This window comes from Protomyctophum parallelum (genome assembly GCF_964188405.1).
Source record: "Protomyctophum parallelum genome assembly, chromosome: 6".
NCBI classification, from domain to species: Eukaryota; Metazoa; Chordata; class Actinopteri; order Myctophiformes; family Myctophidae; genus Protomyctophum; species Protomyctophum parallelum.
The window spans coordinates 49,518,625-49,534,037 of record NC_139701.1 but is presented as its reverse complement, the minus strand read 5'-3'; the positions used below and the strand labels follow the sequence as shown (position 1 = coordinate 49,534,037).

The following is a 15,413-nucleotide window of genomic DNA, read 5'->3' as shown; positions in this document are numbered from 1 at the left end:
CATCGCTATCCGTTGTGTGGATCGCCATCGCGTCTTCACTTTGTTTGTTTGGGCAAGAAGCACGATCAGCGATGGAAAAGAGCTTTATATCCACGGCAGATAAGTAATGACGTATTATCGAAGGACCGCCATGATCAACTTACTGCCTACGTCTTCGTCAGCCAATGCAGCCATCATCGCTATCCGTTGTGTGATTGTGGATGTAGGCTATATCCACGGTATCGAGAGAGACGCCCGGCTGTGATATAGGTCTTATCACTGCAATTATAATGAATAAAAAGGCTACAATCACACAACGGATAGCGATGGCTGCATTGGCTGGTGACAACGTAGCCTCGGTCCCAGGCAGTTAGTTGATCATGGCGGTCCCTCGATAATACGTCATTACTTATCTGCCGTGGATAAAACTCTTTTCCATCGCTGATCTCTGCTTCTTTGCCCAAACAAAGTGAAGATAGCGTTGTCCAACAAAGCAGCCAGTTATTTGATCATCTCTCTCTCCTGTGCTTCTTTCCTCAAACATGTCCAGACATGTCAACCTCAACCACTAAACTCACCGATCCAGTAACGCATCTCACCGTTATACTATCGTTCTGAAGGCAGATATAAAAATAAACATAAATAAATTATTGTCATATACATACTACACACTGAATGAAAGCCCTAATTGTCTACTTTTAGGAGGAAAACAAATACATAATATTGATCCCATGTACAGTTTGTCAGTAGGATATTGAATGCAGTTGTTCAGGTCCAACTATTATTCACAAAATAAGGCCTATAGCGACATGTACATATTATATACCGTATGAAACAGAAGACCCTCTGCTTTCATAAGAAAAAAAACTAATACTGTAATAATAATAAAAATCACACCCCTGTGAAGTGAGCATTTCCTCATGAAGTTATCATAGCGAGTTATAAAGGTTTAAAGTCACAGAGATTGACAGGCAGATATAAACATAAATAAATTATTATCATATACATACTACACACTGAATGAAAGCCCTGAATGTCTACTTTTAGGAGGAAAACAAATATACAAATATATACAAATATAGTTTGTCAGTAATTGGCTATTGAATGCAGCTTGCGCCCACCAGAGAGGATTTCAGAAAATGCATGGACCAGAAGAACTATTATTCACAAAATAAGGCCTATAGCGAAATGTACATACTATATACCGTATGAAACAGAAGACTCTCTGCTTTCATAAGAAAAATACTTCTACTGTAATAATAATGAAAATCACACCCCTGTGAAGTGAGCAGTGCAATGTTGCGCAACATTGCACTGCTCACTTCACAGGGGTGTGATTTTCATTATTATTACAGTAGAAGTATTTTTCTTATGAAAGCAGAGAGTCTTCTGTTTCATACGGTATATAGTATGTACATTTCGCTATAGGCCTTATTTTGTGAATAATAGTTCTTCTGGTCCATGCATTTTCTGAAATCCTCTCTGGTGGGCGCAAGCTGCATTCAATAGCCAATTACTGACAAACTATACATGGGACCATGTGTATTTGTTTTCCTCCTAAAAGTAGACATTCAGGGCTTTCATTCAGTGTGTAGTATGTATATGATATTATTTGTGTTCATTTTTATATCTGTCTGTCAATGTCTGTCAACTTCAACCTTCCATATCTCTGCTGTTTTTTCAAGCGAGCAGCGTGCCTTCAAAAGCAGGTTTTAGAAAAAGGTCAATATCTCCAGAATGGAAGATGGTAGAATCATAATTTTTTTTTAAAATTGAAGTGGACATGTTTGGCCTACTTTTTATTTATGCGATGTGATTCTCGCTATAAGAGGCCCCTCGCTGTGGGCCCCTAAAAAGTTCAAAAGTCCAATGTTAATCGCTTAGCACCAGCAAGCCTGAGCAAATAGAAAACTCTAGCATACAATGTGTTAATAAACATGGTCATGAATACTTTCTTCCAGTCACTAGTTTAAAGTCTCATTTCTCATGTCATAATATTCTTTTTGGAAAATGATGGTCTCATTTATGAAATAAATGACCATAAAGTTGCGTATGTTCTGAGGGGCGTGGCTACCGTTACAGTCTATGAACGGGACAAACTTGACTACAAGAGCGGTGGTCTCAAAAACATCGAGGAAAACTCGACGGAAAAAGACTCGCTCACTGTATTTAAAAAAAGAAAAAGACAGAGACTTAAGAAAACATTTTTTCTTTTCTTTTAACGTGCACATAATATAAAGTGCTCTGTGCTCTTAAAGTGCAATTAAAAGTGGCAAACGTTTGGGTCCTAAGACCTTCGTCAGTGCTATATGTCCGCTGCACCGCCGACATGAGAGGGAGAGATGAGTGTGTTCTCTGCACGGACGCATCTCTTCTCGTCCACTCTGGGCCACTTGCTGTGGGTCTGGGAGCCTCCAGGGGTAAGTAGCCTCGCCGAGCCATGAGGCCCATAGGGGGCAGAAGCCTATCTCCTGTTTCTGTAGCGTGAGGCAGCTTGATGTACATACATGTACACCCCCCTGGACATGACGCTAGTATGTCGCAGGGACTTATACCCCCAATCCAACCCTTGATGCTGAGCGTCAAGCAGGGAGGCACTGGGTCCCATTTTTAGTGAGTCTTTGGTATGACCCGGCCGGGGATCGAACCCCGACCTCCCAGTCTCAGGGTGGACACTCTAACCACAAGGCCACTGAGCCTCCAGGGGTAATATATATATATATATATGTGTTACAGTACAAGTGAGAAAGACGATACGAGGGGCACCTGTTTTCCCGGTGCATGGGGCTGTGGCCGGGCCCGGGCCCAAGGGAGACGAAATGCCGCCCCAGCCGCCGGGAGGGGGGTGGGGGGGGGGCAAACGCGTCATCGGGTGGCGGTTGTCGGCCATCGGTGGGGCGCACGGTTGTCGAGTTGTGTGGATTTCAGACGTACACACCTGCGTGCGCACACAGAGATTTTCAGTGCATTTATTAATGAAGCAATATTACACGAGAGGGTGTGCGTTACCGTCATTCATCAGGGCACACCTGCGTTGCTGCGTGAACGAGCCGATAGGCCAGTTCCATACGCAGTGTCTGACGAATGAAATGGGCTCTGAAGCAACAAATAGCATGGGCACGGTGTATTTACTGGTTCCAACCGACGCTGGTGTTAACGCTCGCTGTCTCTCGTCCCTCTCTCTCTCTCTCTCTCTCTCTCCCAGCGCACGCTGACGGAGAAGCGGAAGCTGCTGATTCGCCAGCACGAGGACGCCAAGGAGCTGAAGGACAACCTGGACCGGCGGGAGCGCGCCGTCAACGACATCGTGGCGTCCGTGCTGGACGCCGACGGCATCGCCGACTACCGGCACTTCGTCAAGATGAAGTCGGCGCTCATCATCGAGCAGCGCAAGCTGGAGGACAAGATCAAGCTGGGAGACGAGCAGCTCAAGTGTCTGATGGACAGCCTGCCGCTGGAGCAGAGACTGGGCCTGTGAGCGGAGAGAGGGGGGCTGACGCTGGAGCAGAGACTGGGCCTGTGAGGGGTAGAGAGGGGGGCTGACGCTGGAGCAGAGACTGGGCCTGTGAGGGGTAGAGAGGGGGGTCTGACACTGGAGCAGAGACTGGGCCTGTGAGGGGAGAGAGGGGGGCTGACGCTGGAGCAGAGACTGGGCCTGTGAGGGGAGAGAGGGGGGGCTGACGCTGGAGCAGAGACTGGGCCTGTGAGGGGAGAGAGGGGGGCTGACACTGGAGCAGAGACTGGGCCTGTGAGCGGAGAGAGGGGGGCTGACACTGGAGCAGAGACTGGGCCTGTGAGGGGAGAGAGTGGGGTCTGACGCTGGAGCAGAGACTGGGCCTGTGAGGGGAGAGAGTGGGGTCTGACGCTGGAGCAGAGACTGGGCCTGTGAGGGGAGAGAGGGGGGCTGACGCTGGAGCAGAGACTGGGCCTGTGAGGGGAGAGAGTGGGGTCTGACGCTGGAGCAGAGACTGGGCCTGTGAGGGGAGAGAGTGGGGTCTGACGCTGGAGCAGAGACTGGGCCTGTGAGGGGAGAGAGTGGGGTCTGACGCTGGAGCAGAGACTGGGCCTGTGAGAGGAGAAGGGAGACTTGAGACACGGTAGCGGAGCCCCACTGTGAGAGAGACCCGGACATGAAGAGTGTCCCACTCTTAGTGGGGAGTCGGGACACTGTAGTTGGGGCCCCCCACTGCAAGAGGGAAGAGTGTGGCCCCAGGACACAGTAGTTGGGGGCCCCCCACTGTGAGAGGGAAGAGTGTGGCCCCAGGACACAGTAGTTGGGGCCCCCCAATGTGAGAGGGAAGAGTGTGGCCCCCAGGACACAGTAGTTGGGGCCCCCCAATGTGAGAGGGAAGAGTGTGGCCCCAGGACACAGTAGTTGGGGCCCCCCAATGTGAGAGGGAAGAGTGTGGCCCCCAGGACACAGTAGTTGGGGCCCCCCAATGTGAGAGGGAAGAGTGTGGCCCCCAGGACACTGTAGTTGGGGCCCCCCAATGTGAGAGGGAAGAGTGTGGCCCCAGGACACAGTAGTTGGGGGCCCCCCACTGCGAGAGGGAAGAGTGTGGCCCCCAGGACACAGTAGTTGGGGGCCCCCCACTGTGAGAGAGGAAAAGGTGGGCGCTGAAATAAAAATAAGACTGGCACTTGGGAAGGACTGGGCACATGGGGCTCTGTTTCTGTCAGTGCTTAAACCACTCATCCCTAAACTACTTTGCCTTTTTTTTTTTTTTACTATTTTGAAAAACATCTTTGAATAGTTCAAATAGCCGATCTACAAGCTCACAACGTGTTGATGTACAGTAGATCGTCTACTCTAGTTGAACAATTTTAATATTTCAATATAGTAAAACAAAAAAAAAAGGGCAAGGAAGTTTAGGGATACGGGGTTTAGCGCGGACAAAAATATGGCCCATGAAGTCTTAAGCGTAACTTAACGTTTTCTTTTATTATAAGCACATACCCGCTGCTTTTTTTTTTTTTTTTTTTTTCGCTTGGAAATGAGCCAGCTTTAAATAGGTGGTTCGGTTTCGGGCATCTGGACCAAGGATACCTCCCGAGTCCCGAGGTCTGTGTTGCACGACAGACACGTCCCACTGGGAGGAGACCCCCGCCTCGGGATCCCCAGGTAGGACGTTATACTAATGTTGCTCTGGAGAGGGGAAGTCTGGAGCTCTCTGGGGGAACTGTTTGTTGCCCCCGCGACCCGACTCCGGATAAGCGGTTGAAGGATGGATGGATGGATAAATCCTCTCTTCTCCTTTTTAAAACAGACCTGAGTAGCAATTATTGTACACATTAAGACGTTTTCAATCAGAGAAAAAGAAACGGCTCACAACTAGATGTTACGTTACATTATTCAGAAGGAAAGAAAACGGCAGCAAAGAATGCTTTTTTTCCCCCTTCCATCTACACCAAATCTCTTCACCAAAAATAGCCGATCTACAAGTTCAACAACACGGATCGGCTATAAGAAAGGACCAGTGTTCCCAAACCCGTCGTCTCAAGTGCCCACTCCTCTGGACACCACCGCAGTGACCGCTGTTGTTCTGAATCTGATAACAACCCACCAGTCTGACCACTGCACCGCACCGCTGTGGCCAGCGGGGGGAGACAGAGACAAGCAGCAGACCTAAAGAGAGACGCTTTCCTTTTGGAAGGATGTTGGATTGGACTTCTGTGACATTTTAAACTTTCCTTTCTTCAAACAGACTCTTCCGACTGCGGCGAAAACGCTGTGTTTCACAATCAATGGACAGAGGACCCTAAACCAGTGGTTGTCAAAACCTTTCTCTCGTCCAGATTTTATATGCATATATGAAATTTGATACAATTTTCTATCTCTGGAACCCCCTATCTGTCTATCTAATCACACTGTCAAATCCTAACCTTGCGGGTCCATTTGGTTCCATTTGTACACTCTCAGAAGTTTTACGGAACCGTGACTTCTCAAGGACCCCTGGGGGTCCCCGGACCCCACAGTTTGAGGACCCCTGGGGGTCCCCGGAGCCCACAGTTTGAGGACCCCTGGGGGTCCCCGGAGCCCACAGTTTGAGGACCCCTGGGGGTCCCCGGACCCCACAGTTTGAGGACCCCTGGGGGTCCCCGGAGCCCACAGTTTGAGGACCCCTGGGGGTCCCCGGAGCCCCCCTGTTTGAGGACCCCTGGGGGTCCCCGGACCCCACAGTTTGAGGACCCCTGGGGGTCCCCTGAGCCCCCCTGTTTGAGAACCTCTGCCCTGAGATGAGTTCCTCCTCTTGACTCTGTGTGGGTTTGCCTCTTTATGTATGACATGTTAAAGAATAATTAATTTCTTCTTCTTTTTTTTTTTAGTAATTTATTATAGTGTTTTTTGAATCTGTACAGAGCGGGGACAGTATTTGATCCACAACTGATTTTTAGCATCCATTTTCAACTGATAATGTGTTTATATGATATTATAGTCAACAATGAGCATCTGTCAACACTTATATTGCAAAATGTTAACGTTTTCCTTCTTCTTTGATATTCCTTCTCACTTTTGCGGCGCTGAGAACTTCTCTCTCAGTGCAGCATAATCGACACTTCAAACGAACCCACCTAATATTGAATTGAATTAATTAAGAGGGTTCTTTAATTATAGCAGCATTTTTTCCCCCCTGTCACGGAAAAGGAGTGGGATTTTTTTCCCTTCCAGACGAGCATTTTGCATTAACCACTAAGTTCCAACCTAGCCTATTTTCTGAAGATATTCTACAAGCTCACTCACAACACGTTGCATATTTTCCCTAAACGTCATCAAAGTATAAGATGCTACTTACTGAGATGGGCTAGTTCACCCACGAAAGGAAGTTTTTTCAGTCTGCTGATACATTTTAAATATACGTTTGGTCTTGTTTTACCCATTTAGGCCTGACCTCAAAATTTAAATTAAATCCTTCTAAAAATATTTTCACCATTTTTCAAAAATAACAGACCTACAAGCTCGTATAGCGCGCCACTCGGTGGACAAAAAGCTCACGATCTACATCTTGTCGTGGTTAAAACCGGAGGCTATCGAAGCGTCCTTCAATTAAACCGCGGAACACATCATAACTGATCACATCAAAGAGAATCCTGCTCTGCCTGGATTTTTTAGAGAACTAGCACTTCAACGTCCCATGATTACTTCACACACCCCCCACCCCCCATCCCCATTGGGGCACGCATGCACACACACACACACACACACACAAACAAACACACGTGCACCATGTGGTGTTTTAATTCAGCGCTGTTATGCTATGCACGTGCGAGACAGACGCGCACAAAGACTTCCCTTTACATGTTTTATGTCCACGGTGATAAACTAGCCCATTCTGAACGGGAACCCATTTTGGTGTCGGCATCATGTTATGCTTTAGCTATTGAAAAATAGCAGATCTACAAGCTCATAGCGCGCCACTCGTGGCGCGCTATGAGCTTGTAGATCTGCTATTTTTGAAAAATCGAAGAACGACTGACATTTTTAGAATCTGATCTCAGGTCAGAATGGGTTCATCAGACCAGTGTGTGTGTCCAGTGGAAACCTCGTATGAATCTGATCTCAGGTCAGAATGGGCTAGAGTCTAGACCACTGGTGGGTCCCAAACGGTGGCTCGGGGCCCATGTGTTATTTTTTTTTGGTATCCTAAATTTGGTTTTGAATTATTATTTCAAATCACTTTAAAAAAAAAACATTCCCAAAAAAAGCAAAAGCTTTCATGAATTAAACCAAAATTCAAAGATTTTCATTTTTTTTCCAGTAACTTCATGAAGAAATAAAAGAGAAATCTAAGAAATTCCATAAATTAGAAGAAAATAAGTATTGAAAATAGCTGATGTGTGAGCTTGTAGATCTGCTATTTTCACTAAAAATGTCTTAATTAAAAAAACGGGCTAGAAAAAACGTTTGAGAACCAGTGGACTAGACTGCGTGTTACATTAAACTATCATTCCCTCTAGCCTAGCGGGTTACGCTGTTACCCTGCGCTCTGTGAAATACAGGGGCCTCCTTCAAATAAAAAGCACCCGCTGCTTCTCAAATGACAGCAGCGTCAGCGCGGTGTGCGTGCCTGATGCTCCCGTTTTACTTAAATGCTTCCTTTTCCCAGACTTTTCTTTGAAACATTCCAGCCTGATTGTACCTATTCCTAAACTGCATACCTACCCACCTACCACCGGCAGAAATAAATACATACATTTAAATACATAAATATCAACCCACTCTGGTTTTTATCAAAATGAGTATAATGTTGTTTTGTTTATTTGCTAAAGACTTTTGGCCATTGAACGAGTTTCCCGACCAGAGGAGTTGTTTGTTTGTTTGTTTGTTTTTCGAGGATTTTTAAAAGTTTGTTACAATACCTTCCCGCTTAACGCACACCGGCGGCACTCACAGCCGGTATCGTGTTTGTTTTTTTGTTGTTTTTTTAATCAGCTGTACTGCTTTATATCAAATAAAGAAGTCTGCTGAAATCTATTGCATTAGGGGCGTCGTCTTGTCTGATTTTACAACCAAATGATGGCCTCATTCTGTAACACACCTGTAACACATTAACCTTCTGTAAGCTGTAAACCTTCCCCATGCTGCTATCACGACTACAAGCTTATTTATGCTGCGTCATCGCACGCTGGTATCGCACTCTGAAAATGAGCCAATCTACAAGCTCTCAGCGCGTGGCAGAGCGACGCGCTGAGAGCTTGTACGTCGGATATTTTCGGTGTGCGACAAAGTCTAATAACTCGGGCTATAAAAGTCTTGGGTTGGGTTGGGGGGGGGGGGGGGGGGGGGGTTAAAGTTTGACGGCCTTTAAGTTTCTCCACAGGCCACGCCCTTCACCTTGACAACACGTAAACCGCTACGTTGTCACTCGCATCTCATCTCGGAAGAGGACAGATGACGTCCGACAACATCTGCGGTCTTTAGGGAGGATTTGACAGAACGGAACCAAATGTGAGTAAAGAAGACTTACATAATTATAATCCATATTATGAATACTTGCTTTGCTTTTCAGTATTCCCTTATTGCTCTTTGGAAGATTAGTAGAGCACGGCAGGTTAATTTTTAACCAGCAGTGAGTGACTGTGTGTGTGTGTGTGTGAAATGCATATCAACTCAACATGCTGTACATACTGTACTGCTGTACTTTGTACAGTTTATTTATTGTTAACATTTTGAATTGTCACCTTGGATAACATTCAGAGCTCCTGGGTAATGTCTGAAGGTAAACTGTACTCTACACTACAGTTCCACTACAGTGTTTGTTTTGGTTATCGAGGACATTCTCATTATTTTGTCATTGCTCATGAGTCATGCCTTCCATAACTGACCGACCTAGAGAGTCTCAAGCCAGCATACTGTATATCTTTAAAGGAGAATTCCATACTAAAAGGCTTTCTTACCTTTCTTTGTAGTCGTTACGTCCCCATCAAAGAGGTCCAGGTGTTATTTTGTGCAAAAGCTCCTTATTGGCTATTTCCCCTACCATAAGCCCTAAATGAATTGCATTGAATTGAATGGGGCTATGGAGTGTTGTACTAGTGTTGTTCGCTTATTTTCATCGCTTAAAATTATATATTCTTTGTATATATCCTCTCTTCATAATGTAAATAATATCGCAAGCGGCACACTTTACTACTTATTTCGATGGAAATAAGCGGAAAAACACCCCATAGCCCCATTCAATGCAATGCAATTCATTTAGGGCTTATGGTAGGGGAAAATAGCCAATAAGGAGTTTTTGCACAAAATAACATCCGGTACAGATATGGAAAAATGTATTATTTATTGCCGAATGAAAAAAATAGCTCGCCACAAAACAGAATCCACACTGTGTGTCCTGGGCGGACATCTGCATAGCTCGGCTATTGTTTTTGGATTTGTCGTGGCCCAAGTTGGTCAGAGGTGTTGTTGACGGTAAACTGCCAACATTTCCATGTACAGTAATATTTCTACCTCCTCCTTCACAGTGCTATGAGCATAGTCCCTGTTTAGCACTGATTGCAGGTAGACTGATAGACTGGGTCCTGATAAGGTATAGATTCAAGATCCAAGACTTTATTGCCATGTCAACAGAGTTGATTGGAATTTGTTTCAGTGCACTAAAAACATACATACGATACATACACATATTCACATCACATAATCAGACAGAACACGATACAAAAGTACAGACATCATATGAGGGGGACCAATACATAAGAAGAATGCAAAATGTTACAATTAATGTTGAATAAATAAAAAGCAAATTCATCACAGTTCATCGTTTTACAAAGCAGCTTCACGCTGTAAAGTGCGAGTGAAAAGAGGGTCAGCATTCAAGAGGCGAACAGCCTCGGGATAAGTGCTGTTCTTAAAGCGGCAGGTATTGCACTTTAGAGACCGGAGTCTCTTACCTGAGGGCAGGGGTGCGAAAAGAGAGCAGGCAGGGTGGGAGGGGTCAGCGATCACCTTCTGCATTCTGCGCTTAGTGCGTATGGTGTAGATAGAGGAGACGGATGGGAGGTCGAGGCCAATGATTTTTGACGCTGTGCGTACCACCCTTTCCAGCCGTTTCCTCTCTAAGACGGTGGTGTTTCCATACCACACTGTGACTGAGAAGACGAGGACACTCTCCACAGTGCCTCTGTAGAAGTGAGCCAACGCCTCCCCAGTCACACCGAACTTCTTTAAGAGGCGTAGGAAGTGAAGCCTCTGGTGGGCTTTACTCAGGATGTTACTAGTGTTAACTTCCCATTTTAGGGAGCAGCATATAGTGGTGCCAAGGAATTTAAAACTGTCGACCCTTTCGACAGGCTGGTCGTCGATAACCAGGGATGGGGGGATGATCCCCTTTTTCCTGAAAGTATACTAACCCCTTTTGACCTGAGATCAGATTCTAAAAATGCCTTCTACATCCTGACAGTTTTCTGAAAAAGCTATGTTTCTATGTCAGTCGTTGTTCGATTTTCCAAAAATAGCAGACCTACAAGCGTGCCACCGAGTGGCGCGCTACGAGCTTGTAGATCTGCTATTTTTCAATAGCTAAAGCATAGCATGATCCCGGCCAAAATGGGTTAACTTTGGATCATCTTAACGATTATTCTATCCAATTATTTATCAATTAATGGAATCGCATGTGCATATCGTATAATATATATATTTTTTTTACATCAATATTAATATTCAATTAATTCGACTAGGTCGATGTTCTATTATATTATAATGATGCTGCTGTCTAACCCCAGCCTCAGTCGGTACCACCAGATAAATATCAGTCTGCTTTTTGGAAACACTTGTATGATGTTTTTATTGTAAAAAAAACCCGGATGTTTTTATGTTTTAGGGGTGTTGTGTTTTATGTTGTCTGTTTTTTACCCATTCTGAACGGGAACCCATTTTGGTGTTAGCATCATGTTATGCTTTAGCTATTGAAAAATAGCGGATCTACAAGCTCGTAGCGCGCCACCGAGTGGCGCGCCACGAGCTTGCAGGTCTGCTATTTTTGAAAAAATCGAAGAACGACTGACGTAGAAGACATTTTTAGAATCTGATCTCAGGTCAGAATGGAAAACTGTCAGGATGTAGAAGACATTTTTAAGAATCTGATCTCAGGTCAGAATGGGTTAATGGACCCTGAGTCTAAACAAAGAAAGATGATCGATCGATTGATAACCGTCGCACCGATATTCTGGTTACCTTTTCAGCTCTCTTGTCGACGATGTCGTCAACACCGTCGCCTTGAGCAGTTACCAGAGGAGTCCCCCCCCCCCCCCCCTCCAGAAGCCCCCACCCCCCCTCCAGAAGCCCCCCCCCTCCAGTATGACCGACAGCATGAGATACGTGGCCCACTCGGCCCACCTGCAGTTCTTGGCGCTGGTTCTGGGCGCCATCGGGTGGGTCCTGACCATGACGGCGGCGGGCCTGAACAACTGGAGGCTGTGGTACCTGGAGGACACGTGGTCCGCCGTGTCCTCGGGCCAGGCCTGGGTGGGCGTGTGGCGGGCGTGCTTCTACAGCCACGCCCTCGCCCGCTTCGAGACCTGCCGCGCCATCGGCATCGCCGACGCCTTCGCGCCACCGGAGATCGTTGCCTCCCAGGTATACGGTATAGTGTTTTTTTTTTTTTTTAATCCCACGATTTTGTAACCCATTTTTCACCCCTGTGTCAATCATCTAATGTGATCCTGGGCTCTACACACCCTCCGCCAACCTAGTCCCCATATATGGGGGACAAGGGGAGAGCAACGGACTTGAACTCATGCTTCCTTCATGCCGGAGTGTCCAAGTTGCTCCTTTTACACCTGACAGGGGGGAGTTTCCCTGGTTGGACGTAGCGCGTGGAAGGAACACGTTATTCCAACCAGTTCCTTTCCCCTCCATCAGGCGCCCCGGCTGGCCAGGGGGAGGCAGTTTAGAGACCAGGATTACTGCATGTTTTTTGTGAGGGTACCACTACCTACCCTAGTATAGTGTTGATTGCGTTGCCCTTTTAACCCGTCTGTAAAACAACTGCCCCATATACTCCAGACCACCAATGCAGCGTTTACTACATGGTGAAAGTAAGGCAAAATGCCCCTCCTCTCCTTTCCAAGCATTCAGAAGAATTGCTTTCCTTTCCGAAAGTCTCCTGAACTTGCCATGTCGTTACACCCAAAAATGCGAAAATAGCTGATCTACAAGCTCTCAACTGAGAGCTTGTAGATCTGAGAGCTTGTAGATCTGCTATTTTCGCTATTGTCTCCTCCCACCAGGTGCTGGTGATGGGTTAGTTAGTAGTCTCTAACCCACCCTGCTGTCTGTCTGTCTGTCTGTCTATCTGTCTGTCTGTCTGTCTGTCTGTCTGTCTGTCTGTCTGTCTGTCTGTCTGTCTGTCTGTCTGTCTGTCTGTCTGTCTGTCTGTCTGTCTGTCTGTCTGTCTGTCTGTCTGTCTGTCTGTCTGTCTGTCTGTCTGTCTGTCTGTCTGTCTGTCTGTCTGTCTGTCTGTCTGTCTGTCTGTCTGTCTGTCTGTCTGTCTGTCTGTCTGTCTGTCTGTCTGTCTGTCTGTCTGTCTGTCTGTCTGTCTGTCTGTCTGTCTGTCTGTCTGTCTGTCTGTCTGTCTGTCTGTCTGTCTGTCTGTCTGTCTGTCTGTCTGTCTGTCTGTCTGTCTGTCTGTCTGTCTGTCTGTCTGTCTGTCTGTCTGTCTGTCTGTCTGTCTGTCTGTCTGTCTGTCTGTCTGTCTGTCTGTCTGTCTGTCTGTCTGTCTGTCTGTCTGTCTGTCTGTCTGTCTGTCTGTCTGTCTGTCTGTCTGTCTGTCTGTCTGTCTGTCTGTCTGTCTGTCTGTCTGTCTGTCTGTCTGTCTGTCTGTCTGTCTGTCTGTCTGTCTGTCTGTCTGTCTGTCTGTCTGTCTGTCTGTCTGTCTGTCTGTCTGTCTGTCTGTCTGTCTGTCTGTCTGTCTGTCTGTCTGTCTGTCTGTCTGTCTGTCTGTCTGTCTGTCTGTCTGTCTGTCTGTCTGTCTGTCTGTCTGTCTGTCTGTCTGTCTGTCTGTCTGTCTGTCTGTCTGTCTGTCTGTCTGTCTGTCTGTCTGTCTGTCTGTCTGTCTGTCTGTCTGTCTGTCTGTCTGTCTGTCTGTCTGTCTGTCTGTCTGTCTGTCTGTCTGTCTGTCTGTCTGTCTGTCTGTCTGTCTGTCTGTCTGTCTGTCTGTCTGTCTGTCTGTCTGTCTGTCTGTCTGTCTGTCTGTCTGTCTGTCTGTCTGTCTGTCTGTCTGTCTGTCTGTCTGTCTGTCTGTCTGTCTGTCTGTCTGTCTGTCTGTCTGTCTGTCTGTCTGTCTGTCTGTCTGTCTGTCTGTCTGTCTGTCTGTCTGTCTGTCTGTCTGTCTGTCTGTCTGTCTGTCTGTCTGTCTGTCTGTCTGTCTGTCTGTCTGTCTGTCTGTCTGTCTGTCTGTCTGTCTGTCTGTCTGTCTGTCTGTCTGTCTGTCTGTCTGTCTGTCTGTCTGTCTGTCTGTCTGTCTGTCTGTCTGTCTGTCTGTCTGTCTGTCTGTCTGTCTGTCTGTCTGTCTGTCTGTCTGTCTGTCTGTCTGTCTGTCTGTCTGTCTGTCTGTCTGTCTGTCTGTCTGTCTGTCTGTCTGTCTGTCTGTCTGTCTGTCTGTCTGTCTGTCTGTCTGTCTGTCTGTCTGTCTGTCTGTCTGTCTGTCTGTCTGTCTGTCTGTCTGTCTGTCTGTCTGTCTGTCTGTCTGTCTGTCTGTCTGTCTGTCTGTCTGTCTGTCTGTCTGTCTGTCTGTCTGTCTGTCTGTCTGTCTGTCTGTCTGTCTGTCTGTCTGTCTGTCTGTCTGTCTGTCTGTCTGTCTGTCTGTCTGTCTGTCTGTCTGTCTGTCTGTCTGTCTGTCTGTCTGTCTGTCTGTCTGTCTGTCTGTCTGTCTGTCTGTCTGTCTGTCTGTCTGTCTGTCTGTCTGTCTGTCTGTCTGTCTGTCTGTCTGTCTGTCTGTCTGTCTGTCTGTCTGTCTGTCTGTCTGTCTGTCTGTCTGTCTGTCTGTCTGTCTCCCTCCCTCCCATCAGGTGCTGGTGATGGGTTAGTTAGTAGTCTAACCCGCCCTGCTGTCTGTCTCCTCCAATCAGGTGCTGGTGATGGTGGCGTCGGCGTGTGGCCTGGCGGCCAACATTACGGCGGGCGTGGCCATGCGCAGCGTCTACTTCTCGGTGGACGAGGGGACGAGGGACGGGCGGGCGTTCCGGGCGGCGGGGCTCCTCTACGTGCTGACCGCCGCCTGCCTCCTGGTGGCGCTGTCCTGGAACGTGAGCTCCGTGCTGGCCGGCGCCGCCATCGCGTTCCCCCCGGAGTTCCTGCTGCCCGCGGCCCCCGAGAGCCAGAAGCTGGGCGCGGCCATCGGGGTGGGGTACTTCGCCTCCGGCCTGCTGCTCTTCTGCGGCGTGGTGTTCCTGTGCTACAGGTTCCCCAAGCAGAGCCCCTCCCCCTCCTCCTCTAACGCAGGGGGGCCGGAGCCCAATACGGACCCCCTCCACGGCCCGTGGGCCCTATCGACATTGTCGACGGCGACACCGACGGGCGGTGATCGCCGAGGCGAAGATAATACTGCGTTCCACGCAGAGGAAGAGGAGTAAGAACGAGGCTGGACTGGACAAACGGACACCTCGCTGCTGGGACACTAGGGGGCGCCAGTGGCTCAGGGGTAGAGACTAGTGTCCGCTTGGAAACCGCCAGCTTCTGCTTCATGGACACCGCCAGGTTCCCGGTTCGATCCGAGATCCCCCAGAGTCTGTGTCGAAGTGTCCTTGAGCAGAACCCCTGGTTGCTTCGTTCGTTCGTTCCCGATCCGATCCCGATAACCTCAATTTCTGTGTTAGCCGAAACCGATGCCGAATACTCATACCGGTGTTGTGATCTCGTGTTGTGTTTATAGCGAACTAGCTATAATATATCTGGTGTTGTGTTTATAGCTATCTATAGCTATATATCTGGTGTTGTG

The 15,413-nt window shown here is 47.6% G+C and overlaps 2 protein-coding genes across 2 annotated transcripts in view; both read left to right on the top strand.

The window, feature by feature from the left end:
* Positions 1–4,756, top strand: part of shroom2a (shroom family member 2a) — a gene marked incomplete at its 5' end in the record, with an annotated part of 131,802 nt that extends 127,046 nt beyond the window's left edge. Inside the window, 3 exons of the mRNA XM_083766831.1 lie at positions 3,185–3,505; positions 4,055–4,404; positions 4,559–4,756. Coding sequence (XP_083622957.1) covers positions 3,185–3,457 — 273 coding nt within the window. The 3' untranslated portion in view covers positions 3,458–3,505; positions 4,055–4,404; positions 4,559–4,756. The remainder of the gene's footprint in view (positions 1–3,184; positions 3,506–4,054; positions 4,405–4,558) is intronic.
* A 7,017-nt stretch (positions 4,757–11,773) lies between these two features.
* cldn34a (claudin 34a) lies at positions 11,774–15,048 on the top strand (the record flags this gene model as incomplete). Its single annotated transcript, XM_083766830.1, has 2 exons — positions 11,774–12,052; positions 14,545–15,048. 2 exons carry the CDS (start codon positions 11,774–11,776, stop codon positions 15,046–15,048), a joined length of 783 nt encoding a protein of 260 aa, XP_083622956.1.
* Positions 15,049–15,413: the final 365 nt, after the last annotated feature.